We start from the raw sequence: 24276 nt of genomic DNA on the forward strand, positions 1-24276 counted from the left end.
TGTGTCACATCGCCTCTCACACACGCGGGTACCTCACAAAAACACTGGTGGGTAGCATGGTCACTCAGTGCCTGTCTCCCACACTGGGTGTCTCTCACCCTCTGTACCCCTCTCCCCGGTGTCTCACACGCACACGGTGCTTCTCGTGCACTCACGCACACGTGTCTCCCCTCATGGTCACACACAGCCTCCCGCTGTCCCGCCGACACAAGTGTCACACGCGGAGCTACGCACCCGGTGGCCTCTTCTCATCCTCCTCCTCCTCTCCCCCGCCCTTCCTCCCCTCTCCTCGCCCCTCCCCGCCCCGCCCCGGCGGTGCCCGTGGGCGCCCGGCGCCGGGGCTGCCCCGCTCCGCTCCCGATCTCGCTCCCGCCGCCCGCGCTCGGCTCCCGCCGCGCCCCCGGAGCGGAGCGGGGCGGGCGAGGGGCGCGGCCATCGCGGTCCCTCCCGCAGCCCTGCGCGGCGGCCGAGGCCGGGGCCGGAGCCGGAGCTGGGGTGGCCGCGTACCCTGGCAGGATGTCGGGGTCGCGCTGCCAGACGCTGTACCCGTTCTCCGGGGAACGGCACCGGCAGGGCCTGCGCTTCGCGGCGGGGGAGCTGATCACGGTGCTGCAGGTGCCGGACGGCGGCTGGTGGGAAGGGCAGAAGGAGGACGGGCTGCGCGGCTGGTTCCCGGCCAGCTACGTGCAGCTCCTGGAGGTAGGAGCGGGGCCGGGGAAGCTCCTATCGGGCGGAGGGAACGGCGATGCGGGGGGGGGGCCCCCCGCGCGGGGTCGGTCCGGGTCGTGGCGGGAGCAGCACCCGTCCCGGAGCGCCCCTTGCTCCACCGGCCGGACACAGACCCGGGGCAGGCCGGCAGCGGGTGGCGCTGGTGCCGGTGGGTGCCGGCAGCGCTGTGGGGAACGCTCGGCTGCAAGCCGGGGGTGCTGTTCGGGCACACCTCGGCATCGCTCTGCCTGCCCCGGCCACCCCAGCGCTGGAGTGTGCTGGGTGTTGGTACGGGCATGCGGCAGTCGGGGAAGGAGCAGCCAGCCTGGCCCCGCTCCGGCAGCAGGAGCCTTTGGTTCCCTCAGTCTCAGTGTCAGGGTTCGGGCTGCACAGCGAGCTGCGGGCTCCTCTGAACAACAGCAGCAGAAATCAGTGGTTGAGGGGTCAGCCGTACACGTGGGCCAGATGCTGGGCAAGTTCCTCCTTTTTCTCTCCCCTCTCTTCCCTCTCCCTCTCATTTCCTTTCACTGAACATCTTTTGGCTTCATACTGTGGAAGAAGTAACTCAGGTAGTTCCCCAGCTGGTTGGAGGTACCTTGCTGCACTATGTGTGGCATGACCCCAGAGAGCGCCAGCAGAGGCACAATCAGATGTCCAGACTCAAAAGCAAAATCACTGCCCAGACCCTGCCTTGTGCCTGACCTTCTGTCAGGATGCTGAGGAGCTGTTTGTTTCAGGTCTTTTCATGGCCATGACAGCTATGGCAGCATTTGTATTCCCACCTCAGGACTGCTTGAACTTGCTTGCTATCTATCCTATGCAGACAAGACACAATGCAAGTATAAAATAGATGTCCATGAGGAGTGCCTTCACAACCTCTGCATTTCTGAAAGTGGGATATGAAACATCTCGTGTACCAAAGCAAGAACCTGCCATGTGCCCATCAGTCCTTCCCTCACTGACCATGGCCTGGTGACATTTAGAACTTAACCTGGGATGTGCATATGGGAACCGTCTCCCAGTCTCCCTGTAGTGACTGGGCTGAAGTGGTTAGCAGCACAGAGTTTCATGCATCAGCCTGTGTTTGTCCTGCAGGATTCTAAGGGGAATCAGGCAACCTGCTGTGCTTACATGCAAGGCAAGCACTACCCACTCCAGGTTTTCCACGCACAGCCTCTGGGGAATGCAGAGTGGCAGGAAACATAGCCCTGAGCAGAACCAGGTCCTCCCCCTCCCCCCCCCAGAGCCATGTCCTGTGGGTGAAGGGTTCTGTGCAAAAGGACATTTGGCCTATAGAGCTGGCATTGCCTTTTGGTTTCTCTAGTCCAAATGAGTTTACAAAGCTGTGATGTTTCCACTGAGGTTGTGTTTCTCATACTTACCTGGAAAGACGGGAAAGTAGAAGCAGAATTTCCCCGCCCGGTGCTACAAGCGTGGGGCCAGGGACTTTTCTGTACCACTTGGGATTTTTTGGATAGTTTAAGAATGTGGGAGCCCTTTTGTTTGTCAGGTTTGCCACCTACAAGATCATTTCCTGAGATATGTGGATGTTTGTGGTTTCACACATTGCTAAATATTTACACACCTAGCCAGGAATTTAGGAACTGTTTGAGGCAAAATGTATCATGAGATGGGACAAACTCTGCTTGGCAAAGGCAGTGGGAGATTTCTGCGTGCACTGTAATTTTGCTCTCTTATCATCTCCTTCTTGGAAACTCTTCCTATAGGAGTTGCACTGTGCTCAGATTGGTGCCTGAAGCCCCCCTATGTGCCCTTCTGACCCTTGGCTCATGCACCATTGAAAACGTCTCTGCAGACCAGTTGTCCAGACAGACCAGCTTCCTTTTCTCTTGAGCAAACCTTTGGAAAGAAGGCACGAAAGACAACAAGCACCTAGTGGTGTTCACTCTGGCATGATTTCATTCTCTCCAGAGGTCATGCCTAATGAGGACTATGAGCCAGTTAATAAGTATGTCAAATAAGGGCTAATTAACCAATTTAACCAAATCTATGGGAACACAGGAACACAGAATAGATATGTGAGAAGAGGAAGTAAGATATGTGTGTGTCTCCTGGCTCTGTGCAGGTGGCTTTTCCCTTGTGTGCAGGTATGCAGCTACTTGCTCAGGTACCTGATCTAACTGAAAGACAGCATGCTAGAAATACTGTCTTCTCTGTTCTCTGATCCAAGTCCAACAACACAGACACTGGAACTGGCACCAGGGAGGTGATGATAGTGGGGATGGAGCCATGAACATGATTCTCCTTTCTGTACCAGCTAGCTCTTACATTGCCTTTGGGTGGCCCTGGCCCTGCAGATTTTGGCGAGGTTCAGTGTTACATTCCAAGCTGAAGTTAACTACATGCTGCTGTTGAAAGAGGGAGATGTTATTCCTGCCCTCCCTTTCCCGTGCCCAGTCTTCTCTGGCAGGTGCCTGTGCTGTTCTCTCTGGAGCCCTGTACTTCATTGTCCCAATGGACAATGCAGTTGGCTGCATTTTCTGCCACAGCAGTGACTGAATGTGGCTCATGACACTGTCCAAGGCGTGCCAGGCCTGGCAGCATTTGCCCTGCATGGCACACACCCTTGTTTCTCACAACAAAGTCTGTCAGGTGCCTGTGTACTACCAAAAGGAGATGACCTCCTTCTGAATCCTTTGTGACTTAAGCCTGCCACCGTTCATAGATAGGCAGGCTGGAATCTCTCATTCATGTGACCTCACATTCACCAACACTGAAATCTCCTGTAGTGCTGCTCTTAAGTCTGCAATGAGCTTCGGTCCTGAGCTGAAAGGAAAGGGAAGAAGGTATGAAGGGCCTCAGCTGAGAGAGGAGCTCTCCCACCCTTGTGCAGTTAGTTTAGCAGCCAGTCAGCACCGTGCTGATTCCTGCTGGAAGAAGAAGGAGAAATGACTGTTCTTGATGCTGTCTCTGCTTTGGGAGGAACTGTGCTCCACCAACAGCACCTGTGTCTGTCTCTTCACAGGCAGGCGGGCTGTGGAGCTGCCAGCAACCTATCACCGCATGCTGCCACACGGCTCTAGCTGGTTCATCCAGGAGCTATGGATAGGGCAGGCTCTTCTTCCTCATCTGCACTCACACTGAGTGGTAGCCATGGTTGGTGATTACCCAGAGCAGGTTTTAATGGCAAATGTGGAGTTGGACAGCTCTGAGAAAACCACAAGGTGACTTTTGGAAATGAACTCCAGTGCTAGAATGAGCACTCCTGAGGGATTGCTGCTTTTGCCTCCTGAGGTCTTTTGCTAGGAAAAATGTGGTTTCAGTTCATTCATCACAGAAGATCAAGGAAAGATCAAAACTGTAGTACATGTGGGACAAGAGAGGTGTAGGGAGGTAAAGAGGTAAACATGTTTGGCATCCTTCGGTTCCTGCTCCTGTGGTTGCTGCAAGCCCACAGTGGTGGGTTAGAAGACAACAGGTTGGAGTTTACTGCTAATGACAGTGATAGAAGCAGTGAGAGCTGGAGTAGGACTGGAAGACTGTGTGGTAGGGGTAAGCTAGAAACAAGCATGTTTCTTGAGCTTTGGAGAGGATACAGTTGTCATAGAGCAAAAGGGATAGCATAAACCAAAAGACAGGCTATCAGAAGCAGAGAGCAAAGTGAGCAAGGGAGGGTATTAGCTCTGTGGTGGGGTTCCAGATGAGATCCCCAGGGTCAGGCTGGTGGGCAGCAGTAGGGGAGGCTGTTGTTGCCTAATTCACAGAAAAGCTTGAGTTGGAAGGGACCTCTGGAGATCAGCTAGTCCAGCTTCCCTGGCCATGTGTGGTCAGGTTTTGAATACATGCAATGATGGATACTCCGCAGCCTTTCTGGGCAATCTGTTCCAGTGTTTGACTACACTCACAGTTTTCTGTTTTGTTTAAAGGAATTTCCTGTATTTTAATTTGTGCCCATCACATCTCATCCTTTCACTGGCTGTCACTAAGAACAGTCTGTCTCTGCTTCTTTTACTGTGTGTTGTTGTCGTCGTCGTCCCCCCGTTTTTCATACACATTGATAACACCCCTCTCAAGCCTTCTTTCTTGATGCTAAACAGTCCCAGTTCTTTCAGCCCTTCCTTGTATGACAGATGCTCCAATCTCTTAATTATCGTTGTGGCCCATTGCTGGACTGTCTCTAGTACGTCCTTGTCTTCCTTGTGCTGGGAAGCCAAGTACTGTTTCTTATACTCCTGTGCTCTTGGAGGTAGTAGGTTAAAGGAGAAACAAACCCATACCAGTATTTCTTGAACATGAGAATCCATTGACACCAAAGTTGTATGGTTTTGTCTTGACTGAGCTTGGTCTATGAGCAAGCAACACCCTTCTGCAAACTCAGGGGCTTAGGAAAAGAGAGATGTTGTTGCTTGTGATCCATATCCCATTGAGAAGACCACAATGAATTTCAGCCTTCACCCCTCTTTTGATGATTTATGGCTATGCCAGCCATGAGACCTGAAAGTTGGGGACTAGCAGCTGTATCTTCTGACCATTTCCTCCTTCATGCTTTTGTATTTTGCTTGACCTTTTGACTATTTGAGTGGAGCCATACAGGGACATTCTGTACCAGACTGTTGTAGTCCCAGGTTAAGCAATTGCCCTTCCTAGCCTAGTGCAAAGAGGAATCTGTGCAGACAAGGATGATGAGGTGTCCTTCAAGCCAGCATTGCAATGGTGAACACAGGTATAGAGCAAATGGAATGTCGTGGGTGCTATGGCAAGGGATTTCTTAACACTTGAAGGCTGAGTTGCCTTCTCACCCCATCTGCATCATGTGTGCTTGGGATGATGGTACCAAGATGTAGAAAGAACTACAGAGCTCCAGACCTGAAAGAAACCTGTGACAAGTCTCAGGAGTGTCCCAGTTTGTTGCACACTTTATTGGTGTGGGACAGCATAGGTGTCAGGAAGGCAAGGTGGTGTTAGACCTCTGGGCTAGGTACTCCAAGCACTGCTTTGCACAGGACCCTCTGGGGAAACACTGGCTGTTGCGTCTGCCTTTCCTAGACAAGTGGTTTTCAGAGGGGTGGGGAGATGTGTCGCTCAGTCACGTTTGCAAGCAGTTTGTTTGAAAATCTATTTTGAGCATAGCGGTTTGTATTTGTGGTTAGCTCAAAATCACTTATATAAGCAGCAGCAGTAGCAACACATGCAGATTTGCTGAAAATTGTCAGCACTTTTTATAGCTTCAGTCATCCCACAGATGTAAGTCTCTGTTTGAAGCACAGTGTGTGCTTCCAGCATGGATGGAGGTGGCTCTGGAATCTGACTGAGCAAGCTGGATTGAGCGGGTCTGTGCTTTCCACAGCTTGATTTACCAGACCAGGAAGCACTTTGAAGGTAAAGAATTGCCTTGCAATTCTTGCAGGCATCAGGCAGTATTATACATCACTTACACTGCTGTGTAATATTTGATGGGGAGGAGGTAACTCATCTCACTGAACCCAACCTATGACATCTGCCACATGGACATTGCAATGTGCCAATGGCTGAGGCTGGACACTGCGGCACATTCAGTTGCAAGAGGCATGGAGTGAACTGCTTCATTCATCAGGGACTGTAGTGATAGGGAAAGGGGTAATGGTTTCAAACTTAAACAGTGGAGATTTAGGTTGAATCTGAGGCAGAAGCTCTTCCCTGTGAGGATGGTGAGACACTGGCATAGGCTGCCCAGAGAAGCTATGGCTACCCCATCCCTGGGCGTGTTCAAGGCCAGGTTGGACGGGGCTTGAAGCAGCCTGCTCTAGTGGAAGGTGTCCCTGCCTGTGGCAGGGGTTGGAACTGGATGATCTTAAGGATTCTTTGTGCCTAGGTAATCATAGAGAAAAAAGTATGAAAGGAATTTATAGAAATTATGATGCCTGTAATTTGTTTTTTAATAGCAGAGATTGTGTAAAGGATTTCTGTGCCAAACTGTATCTTGTTGTAAGCTATTAGGATCCAAGGAGACAGAGTGCTAAAGGAGAAACTAGAACCTGCCATCTGACAAGCAAGGAGAATTCCATTTAACAACAAAATTCAATTCCGAACATTATGTGAAACAAGATTGTGATGAAAACCTATTTTTTACAAAAGAAAGGAAAAAGCTTTATATTTCTCTTTCTTCATTAGTGATGGAGTGTATCTTGCCCAAGAAAAGCTCCAAAATATTTTGTCAGAAATGAGCAGTACTGTAGCCAGTGATTGCTGTGCTGTGTGCTGCCATGGTGAGAGCTGGATAAGCAGCTCCTGGAGCTGCTCTCTGCTGTCATTCGAGCCCTATAATGTGGGCCATACACTTGGAAGAGAGATGTTGGTACCTATTGCAACAAGAGCTTTTCCTGATGACTGTACCAAGAAGAAGGCTGTGTATAGAAAGTATCTCGCTGTGAGTACCTGCAGCCTGGGGTCTTTACACATTGGTACCTCCTGCATGCAGCAACAGTGCTTTGCTTTCTTAGTAGGTTCTTCTACATCCTTGGAGTTTGTTATCTCACACTCTTTTGTTGAGATAATTTAGTTCTGAAACCAAGACCAGAAGATTCTGGTAGCTTTGGTGGGGTTTGGTTTTCACTACATATTTCACGTCTTCCAGTATGATAATAAATGACCAGGTAGAATTAAATGGTCATTTAAATAAGCAGATTAAACCTTGGTTTTATACTCCATGATTCCTTATCTTGCACAGTTGCTTATGTCCCATGGAGCACATTATTATCAGTAATAAACTCTGGTTCTGTGTTATATACTCAGGACTTGTTTTCACTGTTTTACTGACAACTGACATGAAGTGCAATCCCAAAGATTGCATTCTTCTTTTGGAGAAGCCCAACAATAACAGGAGCAAGTATGTGGTGCTGCAGCATTGCTGTTCGTATCTCTTTGGAAATATGTGGGACTGCTGAAGTTGTTTTCACTGGCCATGCTACAGCGCAGGGCAGCAAGTGTGCTATTTCCTCTGTTGCATGTGTTCATGCTGTTGGCAGCATGGGAAGAGCATAGGAGCCAGCCTGCTGAGCTAACTTGTGTCTTGGAATATTTGACATAAGGCACCGATATTTCTGTCTTTGATTTCTGACACTTCCCAGGAGCACTTATTCTTTGCATTTTTTTTCTCCAGAATTCGGCACTTACGGGATGTGCCTCACTGCGCACACATGACAGATTTGCTGGAAGCATCCCAAAAGCTTTGGGCTGTGTAGCGGTGGCTGCTGCCTGCTGTGCACATTTCCAGTAACCATGCATGGTTCCACATTTGCAGGCAGGGAAGGAGGACCTGGGGATATCTGAAGAAAGAATAATGGACTTGATGGTCCCCACTCTGTGCTCGGACACTGTCATCAGTTTACGTCAGTGTGAAGTGTCGCTGGCTGTATTTAATTACATGTCGCACCCCTTTTTATTGGTATGATCCGCTTAAAAGTGCAGAACAGCATCGAATCAAGAGCAACAGTTTGTTCAGCCACTGTTTTTCAAGACCAGAGTACTTCAACAAGTGTTTGTCTTGAAAAATATAAGTATCCTTTAGTGTAATTGGAATTCTTCATGTCATGCCACTGTGTAAAACATTACCTATTAAGAGGCCCTCATGCTAAGGGCTGGTATGTGTCAGGAATACTGGGTTATAGGTTCTCCAGATTTGCACCATGCAGCATGGGGTCAGGTATGGGTGACGGCTGGGCCAGCAAGAACCCCTCACATACCTGCCATACCAGCAGAAGTGCACTTCTTTTGGTTGAGGGTGAGAGCAGGAGATGCTCCATGGGCTACAGACTTGCTGCAATACTTTGCCTGCTTTGGTACTTTGAATCATAGTGAACCAAGTTGGAAGGGACCTCAAGGATCATGTGCCCCAACCTTTCATGGCAAAAGGACATTTTAGATTAGAAGTCCCAGCACCCTGTCCAGCTGGATCTTAAAAGCATCTAACGTTGGGGAATCCACCACTTCCCTGGGGAGATTATTCCCATAGCTGATTGCTCTCACTGTAGAAATTTTCATGCGTCCAACCAGAATTTCACCAGGATTAACCTGTACCCATTAACCCTTGTCTTTTCCATGTAAGTCCTTGTAAAAATGGGGTCTCCATCCTCCTAGTAGACACCCTTTAAATACTGGAACAGAGTGATAAGGTCTCCCCTGAGCCGCCTTTTTTCAGGACTGAACAAACCCAGCTCTCTCAGCCTTTCCTCACATGGCTTCCCAGTCCTTGGACTATCTTTGTGTTCCTTCTCTGGACCCTCTCCAGCCCATCCACATCTTTTTTGTACATCAGGGACCAAAACTGAACACAGTATTCCAGGTGTGGCCTGAAAAGAGTTGAGTAAAATGGACAATGATGTCTATCTCTGCTGGTGATGCCCTTGTTGATGTTCCCCAGCACCCTGTTGGCTTTCTTTGCTGCAGCAGCACATTCTTCGCTCCTGTTGAGTTTGTCCACCAGGACCCCCAGTCCCCTTTCCAGGGAGCTGCTCACCAGCCTGTGTTGCACTCTTGTATTGGGTTTACCCAGGTGCAAGACCTTACACTTGTCCCTGTTGAACTTCATATGGTTCTTGTTAGCCCACTCTTACAGCCTACCCTGTCTTCCTGCAGGGTGGCTCTCCCTTCCAAAATATCCACTTCCACACTCAGTCTGGTATCATGGGCAAACTTGGTCCCATCTTTCAGATCATTTGTGAAGACATTGAACAGTGTTGGGCCCAATATCAATCCCTGGGAGTCTCCACTAGTGACAGGTCACCATCTGGAAAAGTGACTTCGGGTGCAGCCACCTTTCACACAGCTCCCCACCTTTCACACAGACCACTTTCCTGGACCACAATGTATTAGCCTAGTACAGATGTGGTTTGCTTTTTGGCTGGCAAAGTCCAGAAGGGTGATGCCATGGATGCACTTCTTCCATGTTTAGTTAGTAAGAGTAGACTGTCCAGACTGTTCTTGAGCCACAGACACTCCCACTGTGATGCTGGCATCAAAAGCACTGTTGTCTTCCAGTGTTGGCCTGAGCAGCAAGTTTATTTACTGCACAGATCTCCCAGGGCTTCCCCAGCTCTATGGCAGATTGTGATAGCCCTCTGCACCTCTGCTACTGCAGTTCTAGAGTATATGCTAGGAAGGAAAGGATTTCAGCATTGACCGTTTGGTGTGCTATCACTTCATGTGCCCACGTTAATCAGTTCTACACCTCTCTCTTCTGCCCTGTCATCTGGTATTCCATGGATGGGAAAAAACTCAGTAAAGATAAATAAAAAGTCTTGTGAAGACCTGGAGAAGCTGCATGGAGACCTCAGAGCAGCTTCCAGTACCTGAAGGCGGCTACAAGGATGCCAGGGAGGGACTCTTCATCAGGCACTGTAGTGATAGGACAAGGGGTTTAAACTGAAACAGGGGAAGTTCAGGTTAGATATAAGGAAGAAGTTCTCTACTGTGAGGGTGGTGAGGCGCTGGCACAGGGTGCCCAAAGAAGTGGTAAATGCCCCATCCAGTGTTCCAGGCCAGGTTGGACAGAGCCTTGGGTGACATGGTCTGGTGTGAGGCATCCCTGCCCATGGCAAGGGGGTTAAAACTGGATGATCTTAAGGTCCTTTCCGACCCCAACCAGTCTATGATTCTATGAAAAAAACCTGCAGGATTCCAGTTATTACCTCTGTATGTAATGTATTGCATTTATCATCGGTGCAGGTTGTTTGCTGTGATATTATCTATTCAATGAGGACTTACTGAAGCTCTTCAGGCTTAAGATTCATAAATTGCTTGCATAAAAATTCATGTATGACTTGCATATATTTACAACACACTTCTCACGCTCATATTCTTGCATTGCTTGAGGTGTGAGCAGCGACAACAAGCCTTTGTGGTTGACTTTTGCCTTGAGCAAGACTGTTTCTCCTCTTTGCTCTCTGGCTTAGCAATGTTTCATTTTACACAGTAGCTATCACACTCTTTGTCTGCTTCTTTTTAAAGTCTTCACAGAAAGGAGTTGATGTTTTCACAAGCACGCTTGTGCGAGTTGGTCTAACAGACAATACCAGCACTCCCAAGAGCACCTAACACAGGTTTATGCCACAGTGGCTGTAACACTGCTATGAGTGTATCCTGTCATTCTGCTTTTTTTTCCCCTCTGGGAATCTATAAGAACTTTCAGAATGTTCTTATAAATTGGCAGGATGGATCTGCTTTGTTTTCCTGATCCTTTCTAATTCACTTCTTTAGCACTTTATTCATGTTTCCAAGACAAACCCCAGCAGTTGCTGTGTGCCCACGTGCTCCTCCTCGAGCCATGTGCTGCAAAGCCACAAAGCCAAACCTACAATGACAAGCTGGTGCATGACGAGTAGTTTCAGTTGCTGCAAAAGTGAGGCTTGGCCGTACAAAAGGCAGCATCAAGAGCTGGCAAGGGTTTGGTTGCAGAGGAGAAGGAATAATTACTATGGAGGATAGTATGGAGGAGAAAAATGGAGATTTGGAGTGACAGAGTTTGCCAGGGGTGTCAGAGAATGAGGAATTAACATAGTTTGAATTTGATACGATTCGGCAAAGTGCCATGCAGAAATTGCACAGGAGTTATATTGCCAAGGGGTGGGCAAAGGCTTAACTCAGAAACGAATAACCAGAAACACTTCGTGGATGTAGCGTGTTTTGCAGTCCCACATAATTGTGTGTACTGTCTGCAGAATTCAGCTTGAAAATCCTGCTGAGGGCTTTGTGTGCAGCACACAGCTGAGCAGTTCCAGCCCTGCCCATGGAATGAGCTGCCTGAGCAGCAGATTTGCTTCTCCTGTGCCAGCTGCTGTATAATAGGACTAATTCATTACCCAAGGCCAAGTAATCACTTTCAATAGCAAGATTTAGAGGAGAGCCTGACTTGTCTCATGGCGCTGTGAACTGCTGATTATCACAGTGATGACTGGCACCAAATGAAGACTGTAACTGAGCCTCAGTCTGTTAGGAAATTAAGAATGGAACTTCAGGTATTTCCAAAAAGAAATAATGTTTAAATTAGCTATGGGTCCTTTTGGAAAATAATTTTTAAAGGAATCTGCGTCAGTAAGCCCCTGTACCCAGTTCCTATCTCAGCTGCATTGCCTTGGGATTTGCTGGAGTCACCACTCCTGCTTCCTCCTCTGCTCTTGGCCAACACAATTTACCACATCTGAATATGGATCTTTGGTGAGGAAGAAAGCTTTTTTTTTTTTTTTTTTCAGTGCTGGCCAGAGGTATGATCATGGGCTCTAATTTCAGTTCAGGGATGGAACCATGGCAAATTCTTATGATGTGCATCTTGCTGTCTGTGCTGATGTGCTGAGGAGGAGAGCTGGTGCGAATCACTATTCCCAGGATATTCACTGTGGTGGTTGCTCTCCACCGTCCAGTGTGCACCAAGCACAACAGTGTACACCAAGCACAACAGTGTACACCAAGCACAACAGTGTACCTTCCAGCGTATCTCTCATTAATGATCCCCACTCTGGCATCTTGTCAGTTTTGAGGTGGAACCAGCCACATCTCAGAGATGGGACTCTGCTGGAGCAGGACAGGAGTTCCATGGACAGGAAGCCCACAGATAAAGACCACCAGCCCCAAGAAGTGCGTGAAAGGGGAAGGAAGTGTTTGCATGGATGCCACATGGGAAGCTGCCAACATCTTGGCACTCCTGGGCCAGCAGGGTGCTGGTTTGCCTGCAGGTGGGTTGCATGGAGATGGGTTGCATGAAGAGCCAGGCTGGCCTGGGCAGCAGCTGTGTGCTGCCACAGCCTTGGTTGGAAGGGTTTTTCTGCTTCACCAGTTTTCTCTCATTTGGCCTCAGTGGTCTTTGCATTAGGTTCATGGTCTTGCATCCAATGGGTCTTATCCTGTCTTCTGAATTGGTGGTACATAGGCTTGTTCTTACGGCTTTCAGTGTTTTGGCAGGATGCAGGAGGTGCTGGTGCTGATGAGCAGGGCTGGTCAGAGTGCCATGCACTGTGTCTTGTGCAGAGCAGCAGCTCTTGGGCTCTGCACTTACAGCTGAAAAGACAGTGATTTTTGTAACACAGAATGAAGCTGGCTGCACTGAATGGAATGGCTTTTAGCTGGACAAGATGTGGATCTCTGGAAATGGCTCTTTTGTGACTCTAGGATCAGAAATATGCAAGCGGAATGCCTGTTAGCACTGATTAGTGCTCTGTGCGTGTGTGTCCCTAACGTACGCAATGCTGTTAGAGCCACACGTGCTGAGCCCTCTGCTTCCTTCCCCCTCCTGCTGCCTTGAGGGAGCAAGACTGCTCCTGAGCTCACTTGTCTGGACAAGAGGGGCTTTTCACCTGAAGAAGCTCTTCCCTGTGAGGGTGCTGAGGCGCTGGCACAGGGTGCCCAGGGAAGCTGTGGCTGCCCCATCCCTGGCAGTGTTCAAGGCCAGGTTGGACACAGGGGCTTGGAGCAAGCTGCTCCAGTGGAAGGGGTCCCTGCCTGTGGCAGGGGTTGGAACTGGATGATATTAAGGTCCCCTCCAACCCAAACCATTCAGTGATTCTATGATTCTTATGGCTTGAAATGCAATGCACCTAAATGCCTTAAAGTACTTTTATTTTAGCAAGATTACAGTTTGGCCTTCAATAGCCTGTACACCTGAGATGTCTTGTTCTGCTCTGCCGGGAGCAGCAAATGTGTCTCTCTGTCATGTAATGTGTAACTGTCTCAGTTGCCTTAACAGAATATTTCCAAGGGGCAGAATTGTGTCATCTATTATTGCAACATAGGACACAACTGTTTCCTCTGTTGTAAGCTTTTTCCTTTATTTATGATGACGTCTTCCTTGACAGCTTCCATGTTTTACCCTCAAGGTGAGAAATTTATAAATATATAAAATACAAACATCTATAAATTCTTCAGGGTTGGCTCCTTTTCTCCTCTGTCTGCTTGGCTTGAGCTCCAGGAGGAGGAAGGCAATTTCTCCAGTGGAAGGAGTTAAACATATCACCCCAGAAAAGAGCAAGCCAGATCTGAAAGCTGTTCCTGTAACACTAATTTTGATTTCAGCCCTGTTTCCTGTCTAAAGACTTTTGTCTTTCAGAGGAGATCATGAAATGTCACATTCATTATTTTTGCTCAGAGCATGCTGAGAGAACGGCTTTCAGCTCCAGAGATTCCCTCTCTCAGGAGCACGGTCTGAGGAACAACAACCACGAGTTCCAGCAAAGTTAGAGCTCTCTATATTTTTAAACAATATTCTTCTGAAGAACAATAACATGAAGTGTGTTGCCATGGTGTAGTAGCGTATGACTAATTAGACACAGATTCAGTACATTGAAGTGTGCAGGATGACTCCTAGAGTCAGGCCAAAGCCAGGGTAATCTCCCAGATTTCACTCACATAAAGCAGGTTTTGTTTTAATTCACACGGTGAGACCCTGCAGCTATGCAGGATTCACAAGGGAAATTCCTTCTGTTATCAGGACAGCTTTCCTCCCTTAATCCAATTGATTACAGGCACTTGGGATGGACAACACAGAGATGCTGTGGCAGGAGGAGCACTGCACTACTGACACCCTCTGAAACATGGGTGAAGGTTGAGGAGACAGACACTTGTCTGTGGAGGCTGCACAGGAAGGTGGCACATATACACATGTCACAGGCACACAGGTCCTGCTGATCTCAGGTTGCCTGTGAGCTTTTGCTGTTTCAGTTCAGCAACGGGCACAGCGATATTTAGAGCAATGTGAAGGATGTTTAGGCTATGACAGGTGAAGACCTATGGTGACAGTGGATAGCTGACCAGGCTGGCTTCCCCTTCACTCCTCTGCTTCTGTAAGCCCATCTGCATCCAGCAGCCTTCCCTTGATGACCCTGTTGAGCCTCCCTCCACCACCTGGTCCAGCTCTCTGCAGCAGAGGACTCGCTGTTTTCTTGGCTTGGCTTCTCTGTTGGGTGAGCTTCCAGGGCCACTAAGCATAAGAGCCTGCTCGAGGTGGGGATGTGAGCTAAGTCCTGCTGTGAGGCATCTCTGCCTCCCCTGGTATTCTACCCTATGGTTGCAGTAGTTTGGTCTCCAGGGATGCTGAACACATCCCTTGCCTGTCTGGGATTGGGGTTGTGAGGGGTGAAGTATTTTGAGCACACAGAGCACAAGGCATTACAGATGGGATCAGAGCCCAACCTCCACCTCATCACTAAGGTGTAGATGTGGTGCTCCAGCAGGTTATCTTCACTGTCTGACAGACATACGGCCCTTTTGTACAGCAGATGCAAGAGATGCTGATTTCTCCAAAGGGGACTGAATGTTGGTTTATGCTTAGCAGGACTGCCCAAAGCTGACCAGTGGTAAGGCCAAGTCTGAGGGCTGGTGTGACTGAGAAGGACTCCTGGCAGCTGCAGTGCCTGGCATGGGGCTGTGCAGGAGGGTTCTATGTGTGTGATGTCCACCAGCTCAAAGCTGCAGGGAGAGAAGGCTATTAACCACCAACCCCCTGCAGCAGCCAAGCAACTTGAGTGCAGGAAGTGGCTTCAGTTTCCTCTTAACTTTGTGTGGAGTCAAGCACACACTTCTCCATTCCGCAGGGAGAGTGTTAACTGCCAGGCTGTGCAGTGAACATCCTCCTATCCCTGGGAAGCCTGCCTGTGGGCACTGAGAAAGCATGGGATGCCCAGGGGGATAGCAGGTTTCTCATAAGCTTCATAGAATCATAGAATTATAGAACAGTTAGGGTTGGAAAGGACCTTAAGATCATCCAGTTCCAATCCCCCTGCCATGCACAAGGACACCTCACACTAAACCATGCCACCCAAGGCTCTGTCCAGCCTGGCCTTGAACACTGACAGGGATGGAACATTCACAACCTCCCTGGGCAACCCATTCCAGTGCCTCACCACCCTCACAGTAAAGAAATTCTTCCTTAGATCCAATCTAAACTTCCCTGTTTAAGTTTTAACCCATTACCCCTTGTCCTATCACTACAGTCCCTAATGAAGAGTCCCTCCCCAGCATCCCTATAGCCCCCCTTCAGATACTGGAAGGCTGCTATGAGGTCTCCACACAGCCTTCTCTTCTACAGGCAAAGCTTCAAGGATTGTTTCTTCTGTGATGGTCCAGTATGGACAGTCCTGTAGCAGAAACTTCTCAATCCAATATGCAGACAGTGAAGAACAAGTTCATCTTTACTTCAGAGAGACAAAACACTCAGATTCCTTTACAGCCAAATGAGGAAGAGATGCTTCTGAAGTCAGACTCTCCTGATGCTTTTTCAAATGTCCAGGCTGAAGGAGCTGAAGGGTCCTGTGTTTCTCCCCAGCTCAGCTGTGGCCACCTGTGTTCACTCAGGTGGAGTCTGCAGCACTGAATGGAGGCAGGAGCACTGACCTGCTCTGCATAGGAGCTCTGCTCTGTACTTGCTCTCTAAACAGGCTGTATGGCAGCCTCCACGAGCAGCTACACTGAAATGTAGTTTTAATGTCTTGCCAAACTGTTCTTCCTCTTGCTAACTCAGAGAGCAGGAGCCTGGGGGTGTTGTTATCAATCTGTAAGTTGAATTCAGCATCTGTTCTGCATCGTCCTGCTTCTTCCCTAGGCATGAGGCCAAAGCTGGTGTTTGGTGTCCAGGAGGAGGGTGGGACCTGCCTGCAAATGCAAAGCTGTGCTCAGGCTCCCCATTCCTTCCTCCATAACTGAGGCTGGTGCAGCGGAACAGGGGGGTGAAAATATGTTGGGTTTTTTTTACAAGCCAGAAAGTGGCTCTCGGGCTTGAATTAAAACAAATTTTCCAAGCACTAAATGCTTTCTGCTCCTGCCCGTGCCTCCCTGAGCCCCACACACAGTGAGGCAGCTGAGTGCAGCCCCACAGATGTACTGGGAGGCTGGCCTTGGCTTTGTGGGGAGTTTCAGGAGGGAAGTGGGACCGTGAGGTACCCTGAGCAGGGCAAACTCCTGACAGAGGGTACTGCTTAGGAGCCTGGGGTTTGGAGTATTTCAAAGGGAGTGCTTCCATGACTCCTGGGTTAGCTGTACCAAAAGTTGTGCTGCAATACTCTGTTCTTTCTGCTCTCCACAGGGCAGCATCTTGCTATGAGGAAATTTCTGACCATTTATTTTCACGTCAAGTCTGTATTAAAATTAGAATTCTGCCTTTTTTCACCAAAACATAGGAATTAAAAATCCCGTAGACTTAAGAATCCCACCTACAGCAGTGATATAATTGGCAGACTCAACAGAACTTCCTTGCTTTGCCTAGGTTCAGGGTTTTTGCAGTCGCAGGCCTGGAAATACCTCCATTGCAAATACTCCTGTGGTTCACATGCAGAAGTTCCCAGTGGTTCATGTAGAGAGGGCTTATATTGTAGGAATTATTTCTCTGTGCCTCTTTGAGGTAATGATGTCCAGGTAATTATATGAGACCGGAGGCAGTACCACAGGCTTAGAAGAGGAGGGTGATGGGAGAGCACATTCTGCAGGATCATAGATAGAATACTTTGGGTTGGAAGGGACCTTCAAAGCTCACCTAGTTCCAACCCCCATGCAATGAACAGGGACATCTTCAGATTGTCAGGAGTCACATCCAGCCTGGCCTTGAATGTCTCCAGGATGCTGCCTTTGCTGGGTGCTGGGCTGGAGGGGAACAGGGGCAGCTCTGTAGCTCAGCCACTCACAGAAACCCTCAGATGTGCTGAGCATGGGTCTGCCGCAGCGCCCAAGGGGTTTGCAGAGACTGTTCTGCCCAGCATGTTTAGTACTAATCCGAGGTCATTGATCTGCAGAATCCTGTGAATAATACAGCACAGGATCTGTGATCCTATCAGCCTCTGACTAATTTTTAGCAGATCTTCTCAGAAACAATGACCCTGTGTCTCTCACTCAAGCACATTCACTCTTTTACTGGCATTTTTAAAGGCCCTACTGGATCAGTGCAGAAGGTTGTTGGGCTTCATCTTTCAGAGTGGGTTGGAAAAGTTCTCTTGCACTTGGCTTATGGATGGAGAACCGTTTGAATGTAAGGGGAACAAACATGACTGAGCTGAGAAATGACTGGTGAACAAACCTGAACCCAGGCCTTTCACAACCCTTTGTAAATGGGTGTCTGCAATGAGATACCACTGGTTTAGCTGGTGGTAGTAAAATGACTCGTATTTGTTCTTAAATACCAGGATCAAGGAGAAGTAAAACCCACGTCACAGTGGTCTCCAGGGCTCTATTCCCAATTGTGGTCATCTTAATTGTTGCTCTTATAACTGAGTCCATTACCCTGATAATATATTTCCCCCCAGAGGATGGAAAATGAGGTAGGAGTTAAGCAGCGTCTGAGTAATCACATAACTCAAGCATCAGGGGCCTGTGGAAGAAAATGATCTGTGATAATATTATTAAAGATTAGTTTGTGAATGCCATCAGAAAGATGACATAGTCCCCACCCCAGTTCTTAACTTTCAGCTCCAAGTGTTGACCTTTTCTAAGTAGCATTTTCTTACATTGGATTTTCTTTTCTTTCTAATACATGATGTCATACTTTAAATAATATTTCCATTCTCGTATCAAGTGTGTCTATTCCAAGCCACATGAGGGAATGTCAGCATAGTGTGATCTTGTGATCTATGATTCTGTGGAAAACAAATGCCTAGGGTACATGTGTGTATCCTCATATTGTAGTCATAGGCTAACTCCTCCAAGAAAGGCTCAGTAATACCTACATCATTTCTTATAAACAATCATCTGGCCTGTTCTTAAGGAAGTCCAACATATACTATGGCTTCAAGATCACCTCTATCCTGAACCTTCTTTCCTGCAATTTAAATCCATTTTTATCCCACCTGTGATGGATAGGAAAATAAACCATCTCTTTTCTCTTTTCATCAGCTTGTTGATGTGTCTGAGGTACTCCCCTCTCATTCATTCATGCTCTGTAGTATACAGCTTTTCCTCTTTCCTTCCAGGGTGTTTTCCCAAGATCTCTGGTTTTTCTTCCTTTCTGGACTAACCAGTTTGTTTGCATCGGAGGCTCAAAACTTGCCACCAAGCTGCTGCTGAGGTCCATGTCTCTCAGGCTGCTCTCTTGTTTCCCTTCCCAGGAAGATGTTTGTCTTTCCAGGGGGGTGTACCACTGCTAACACCTACAGCCCCACTTCCACCTTGGGGCTAGTGTTCAGTCACATGCAAATTGGTTCAACAGATCTATCCATGATGAATGGTGCAGGCTTTTAATTACATCCCTGTTGTCTGCTCAGGGTCCTTGAAAGCTGTTAAATAATCTATTCAATCCTTTTTCTAAGAACTACAGTTCAAGTGGCTGTTCTGATGCAGTCAGGAACTTGAAGTCCAGTAAAGTCCAGAAGAGAATGGAGGGTCGAGAAGGGAGGCATGGCTGTTTTAAAATGGACAGATTATTCATTTCCTCTAAACCAGTGTTAGTGGGGCAGGGGAGTGACCAGGAAAAGAAAGGCAGGAGGAGGTGACCCAGTGACACTCACTGTGTTCTTCTGAGGAAGCTCTGATACTGCCGGGGGTGAATTAGAATCCATCAGTGGCTGTTTCCAGGGATTTCCATCCCATTGGCTATTTCGGGGGCTATTTTCTTGTACTTGCAGTTTTCCAAGCTGAGTATCTATTTCATGTCTGTGTTTCTTCCCTTTCCACTTTGCTGCATGCATCTGTCTTGTCTGTAGCTGATCACCTCCAACAGATGAGTCCCCCGCCATGACATCTGTCTCCCAGCACATTTCTTAAGGCCTGCCTGTCATCCCTTCTCTCTGCATCCTTCCCACTGTCTGCAGTGTGCTGGCTGAGATGGCATTACTGTATATGGGCCATCTCAGGACTAAACGAATTTCACTGCACCAGTGTGGTGACCTGGATATTCTTTTGAGATAAAATGTTTGTATGGTGGCGTTTCATTAAAAAGACATGAAGTGGGGAAATGAGATCCAAGCTCCCTGTAGTGTGCTGAGGGCTGGGAGCAGTAGCTGCAAGGACAAGAAACAGAAGTTTTTCAGATGCTCGAGGGTATGCTGCTAGTTAGGAAGCAAACATGAACGAACCCTCTGCTCTTAGCGGTGGTATGTCAGAGATAAGAGCATCCACCTCAGCAAGGACTGCCCAGTCTGTTGAGATCACTTCTCACTTTAGAGTCGAGGGGAGGTGGCATGTGGGAGGGAGACATGGGTGTCCTCTTCCAGATCAGGAAGGCTAGAAGGAGGAGCAGAGTCCCTGTGCAGGAGTTCCAGAGAGAGGACAGTGGCTCCAGAGAATACTTCATGCTGCCAGGGTCAATGTGAAACAGCTTGGTCCTTCCTGGGGCAGCAGAAGCTGCAGAGGGGAAGCGCATGGCTCTGGTACAGTGTCTGCTGCTGTGCCCACCAAAGCTCATCCTCAGAAGTAAATGATGGTGCTGCATTACCTGTATGTCACATTTGCCCTTTTTCCCCCATTCCTATAATAGGAAGAAGTTTGTAAATTAATACAGCATCCTCTGGTGCCAGCAGGCAATGCTGCCATGGTTGTCCAGGCCTTCCTGTGGGAGCAGTCAAGGCAGCCAGACACAGATGCTTGTGGTCACACTCAGCATGTCCTGCCTGAGCATCCTCCAGAGTCGGCAAGCCTGGTGGAGAAGGAGGATTTTCTTTAGTGACACCTCAGTCCTCTGCGGGGGGACAACGATAGTGCCACACGTTGCACCTTGTCCCCCCAGCAGGGGTGGGCACATGGCCTCCTACTTGCCATCACACCAGCTCCACTACTGGACCAGCACCCACTCATGCTCTGGGGGCTGCCTGTCCTGTCCGTCAGCCATGCCGCAGGCTGGGGTCTTGGTTGAGCCTTGGCTCTGCGTGGAGGCTCCAGCAGCCTCCTTCGGCCTTGCCAAGCTATGGGGATGTCCTTCGTCCCTTGGTTGATTTTTGCTTGCTCATTTATTTAGAATTGTAGTAACAGCAAAAGTAAAAACGCATGTGGGTTGAGTGTGTTTTACTGCAAGCTACAGGCCACAGCAGTTACATTCCCCACGCCTGAGAGAGATTAGGAGGGAGGGCGCAGGAATGTGCATCTGGCAGCACTTTGTATCTTGGCCATTTCATTGTTTTCTCTGCATCTGAGGTTCCTGAAGCTTTGGTCATGGAGGGCCATTTAATCCAGGGAATATCATGTCGGGGACTGCATAACAGATTTCATCTGCAGGGAAACACCACTCAAGGAGAACTGAGGATGGTTTAAATAAGAAGTTCCCATGTTGGCTGCCTGCAGAAGCAGCTAGGAGCTTTATTTGGGGATCCTGACCTACCACAGAAACAGGGGGAAACAAATTTTGTTTTTAAGTGCTGGAAAATGTAGCTGTAATATGCCAAAACGTTAATAGGTTTGCTGAAGGCCTGGGGCCAGGAACAGAATCCGAGTTAACTATTCCAATTTTGGTTTAATTGCATAGATTTTGAGATAATCTTTGTAATAAAAGTATCTTTTCAGAAATGCAGTTCATTACAATAACGATCTCAGGGAGCTGGTCGTAACATTCATGCTAAAAGAGATAGGATATTTAAAGTCTTCTGAAAACTAATTCAAGATAAATACAGACAACTAACCCTGATTATTTTTTGGCCAATCTGAAGGATATCCTTTTTCTTGAGGAGGGGAGTACACCAGGTCTGGAGGTCTGACCAGAAACTCCTCTATGATGCTTTTACTTGCTTTGTTAACTTGCAAACATGTTACTCGCTTGCTCCAAAATGCTTTTGTAAATAGCCATATTTGGCAGATGACTGCAGCAGAGGTGGAGGTTGCTATGCTTTGGCTCTGCTCTGCATGCTTGTGTGTGCACGTGGAGGGAGTCTATATAATTTAAGGGGGAATCTCTTCCTTCCTAAAAGAACAGACAGTAATGATGGCTTGTTTTTACAAAGAGATTTTATTGTGTCTGGGAAAGTGCAGAACACAGCAGTAGAATTGTGCTTGTTAAAAAAGCCATAGTGATGTATGAGAAATGAAGTAAGTGAAGGCAGGCTCTGGCACAGCCCCCTTGGAAATGGCATGTGTTTATGAAGGTATGTTGCACAAGTAGATGGTACCATTGAGAGAAACATTTTCTTTCACAGTGACTTGTGTATTTGTCACTATTTTATTTTTACACATAACTTATTTTTGTTCCTTGTGTATTGCCATAGTGGAGTCGTCCCAGTTCCATGCAAATCACAAAAGCAAATGAGTCTCTCACTAAGAGCTCCTGCAATGGCACTGTGTTACCATCCCTTGGTGAGGGATGCCTCTGGGAGGGATTTTGTTCTAGGGACAAGGAGTGTGAAGCAAAGTGTGGCACAACACTGAACAGCCTGTGCACAAAGCCAAGAGTGTACCTCAGAGAGCTGCACAGCCAGCAAGGCACAGGTTTCTTTACCACCTCTTCTTATTTCTGCTAGGTTTATGCTCAAGTATTAACTAGTTAAGCAGTTGTCTTCAGGTGACCCTGTGGCATTGCTTGGGATGGAGTAGGGCATGTCCCCATGAAGACCAGAGTAGCTTGGGGCTCCCTTCCAGTTCTTCATGCATGCATTTTGCAGCTCACTGCAATGTCTTCTGAAATACCCAACCCTGACATTGCATCTAAGCCCATAAAGCCATCCATGCTTAGGCACAGAATCACAGAATCCCAGCCTTGCTTGGATTGGAAGAGACCTTAAAGCTCCTCCAGCTCCAACCCCTGCCACAGGCAGGGACCCGTTCCACTGGAGCAGCTTGCTCCAAGCCCCTGTGTCCAACCTGGCCTTGAGCACTGCCAGGGATGGGGCAGCCACAGCTTCTCTGGGCACCCTGTGCCAGCGCCTCAGCACCCTCACAGGGAAGAGCTTCTGCCTAAGAGCCCAGCTCCGTCTCCCCTCTGGCAGGTTCAAGCCATTCCCCTTGTCCTGTCCCTACAGGCCCTTGTCCCAAGCCCCTCTCCAGGTTTCCTGCAGCCCCTTTAGGCACTGGAGCTGCTCTAAGGTCTCCCCTTCAGGAGCCTTCTCTTCTCCAGGCTGCCCCAGCCCAGCTCTCTCAGCCTGGCTCCAGAGCAGAGCTGCTCCAGCCCTCACAGCAGCTCCGTGGCCTCCTCTGGACTTGCTCCAACAGCTCCAGGTCCCTCTTGTGCTGCTGCCCCAGAGCTGGATCAGGGCTGCAGGGGGGGGTCTCCCCAGAGCGCAGCAGAGGGGCAGGATCCCCTCTGTGACCCTGCTGCTCACGCTCTGCGGGTGCAGCCCAGGACATGGGGGGGTTCTGGGCTCAAGCGCTCACTGAAGCCAGGTCATGGGGAGCTTCTCAGCACCCAACACCCCCAAGTCCTTCTCCTCAGACAGAGGGGACACGTTCCTGCATGCAGGTGACCATGGGTATGCCGCAGGCTGCATTCTGGGCTGGTAAGAGCGTGTTGTGTCAGCACATAGAGGAGAGAGCACTTAGCCAGGCAGAGCCTTCCTGCAGCGTGCAGGCTGGAGGCCCCATACAGAAACATTTGGCATTATTCCCAGATGTTCCATTTCTCCAAAACCAGCTGCACTCCCAGGCCCAAGGAGCACAGAACACAGTTGTGCTGCCCAGCTCTCTGCCTGCCCTCCAGCCTGCTGGGGGAGACCCCTCTGCCCCCCTTTTCCATGCAGCAGCCCAGGGTGAGGGGACACACTGTGCATTTGGGTGGCCGCGGGAAGTTCCTTCTTTTAAGTGCTTCCAGTCACCTTTCCAAGGAGCAAGCATCATGCCCCCGCATCCCTGACTGCCTCCTGGGCTGACCATCCTGCAGGTGTGCAGTCACTCAGAGGGGGATCTGTCCCCACAGCATGTCATTTCTGACAGACTGGAGACAAGCAGTAATGCTGCAGCTGGCTGACCTGGCCTTGCGACTCTCTGAGCATATGGGGGTGACTCTTGCAGTACAAGGTTTCCTGCACAATAGCCCTGTTGTCCCTGATTCCCCAGGACAACAAAGCCCTTCAGAGAGCTTGGCCCTGGTGCTCTGCCTTGTACCAGATGCTGATGTCAGAGACAGTGGCACATCCCTCCTGAGCAGGGTGAGGGGAGGAGGGCTCCTGCTTCCCCCCAGTCTGTCCTGGCACAGGGCTCATCCAGCCCAGAGCTTTCAGAGTGATGGCACTGCCTCATACTCAGGCTTTTGCTTTCTCCTGCCCATTCCCACCCTACCAGGCCATGGTGCAATAACTCCTGCCTGGACAAATCTGAGGATCGAGGACAGCCAGCTCATGGCAGCCTGTGGCAGACCCTGGGGACTCAATTCCTGTTGAGGGGATGGGGCTGTGACTCAAGTAGCTCATGCCACCCTGTCATATCCTAGTGGTATGAGTATATGCGGCCCCATGCAGAGCTTGAGCACAGAAACATGAAACTGAGCTACCGTCAGGTCTGGGTCTCTTGAGAAATCAGCTTTGTCCCAGCTGGCCACATCCTGTTATTTCAAGACACCATGGTAGGAAGACACCATGGCTTCATTTCCTAATAGCAGAAAGGTAGCAGGGCAAAGCACTGAGTGTGCTGCTTGTTGGTGATTCCAGCTGGCTGTATGCTGGCAGATGAACCATTCCCCCACCTTTGTTTCTTCCTCTAATCATGCCATGTTTTGTATAATCCCAAGAGACTCTTTGCCTGCATCCCATGAGC

General features: G+C 49.0%; 1 protein-coding gene across 2 annotated transcripts in view; it reads left to right on the plus strand.

Moving 5' to 3' along the window:
- Positions 1-335: 335 nt before the first annotated feature.
- The window catches only part of GAS7 (growth arrest specific 7), a 90626-nt gene continuing 66685 nt past the window's right edge, over positions 336-24276 (plus strand). The window contains exon 1 of one of the 2 annotated variants that reach the window (XM_061367015.1): positions 336-699. In XM_061367015.1, coding sequence (XP_061222999.1) covers positions 517-699 — 183 coding nt within the window. In that variant the 5' untranslated portion in view covers positions 336-516. The remainder of the gene's footprint in view (positions 700-24276) is intronic. The other variant, XM_061366942.1, reaches the window with a different exon arrangement.

Source organism: Neopsephotus bourkii, unplaced genomic scaffold (genome assembly GCF_033783945.1).
Source record: "Neopsephotus bourkii isolate Nb327-2 ecotype Australia unplaced genomic scaffold, CSIRO-AGI_Nbou_v1 NB_5, whole genome shotgun sequence".
In the NCBI taxonomy this organism is placed as follows: Eukaryota; Metazoa; Chordata; class Aves; order Psittaciformes; family Psittacidae; genus Neopsephotus; species Neopsephotus bourkii.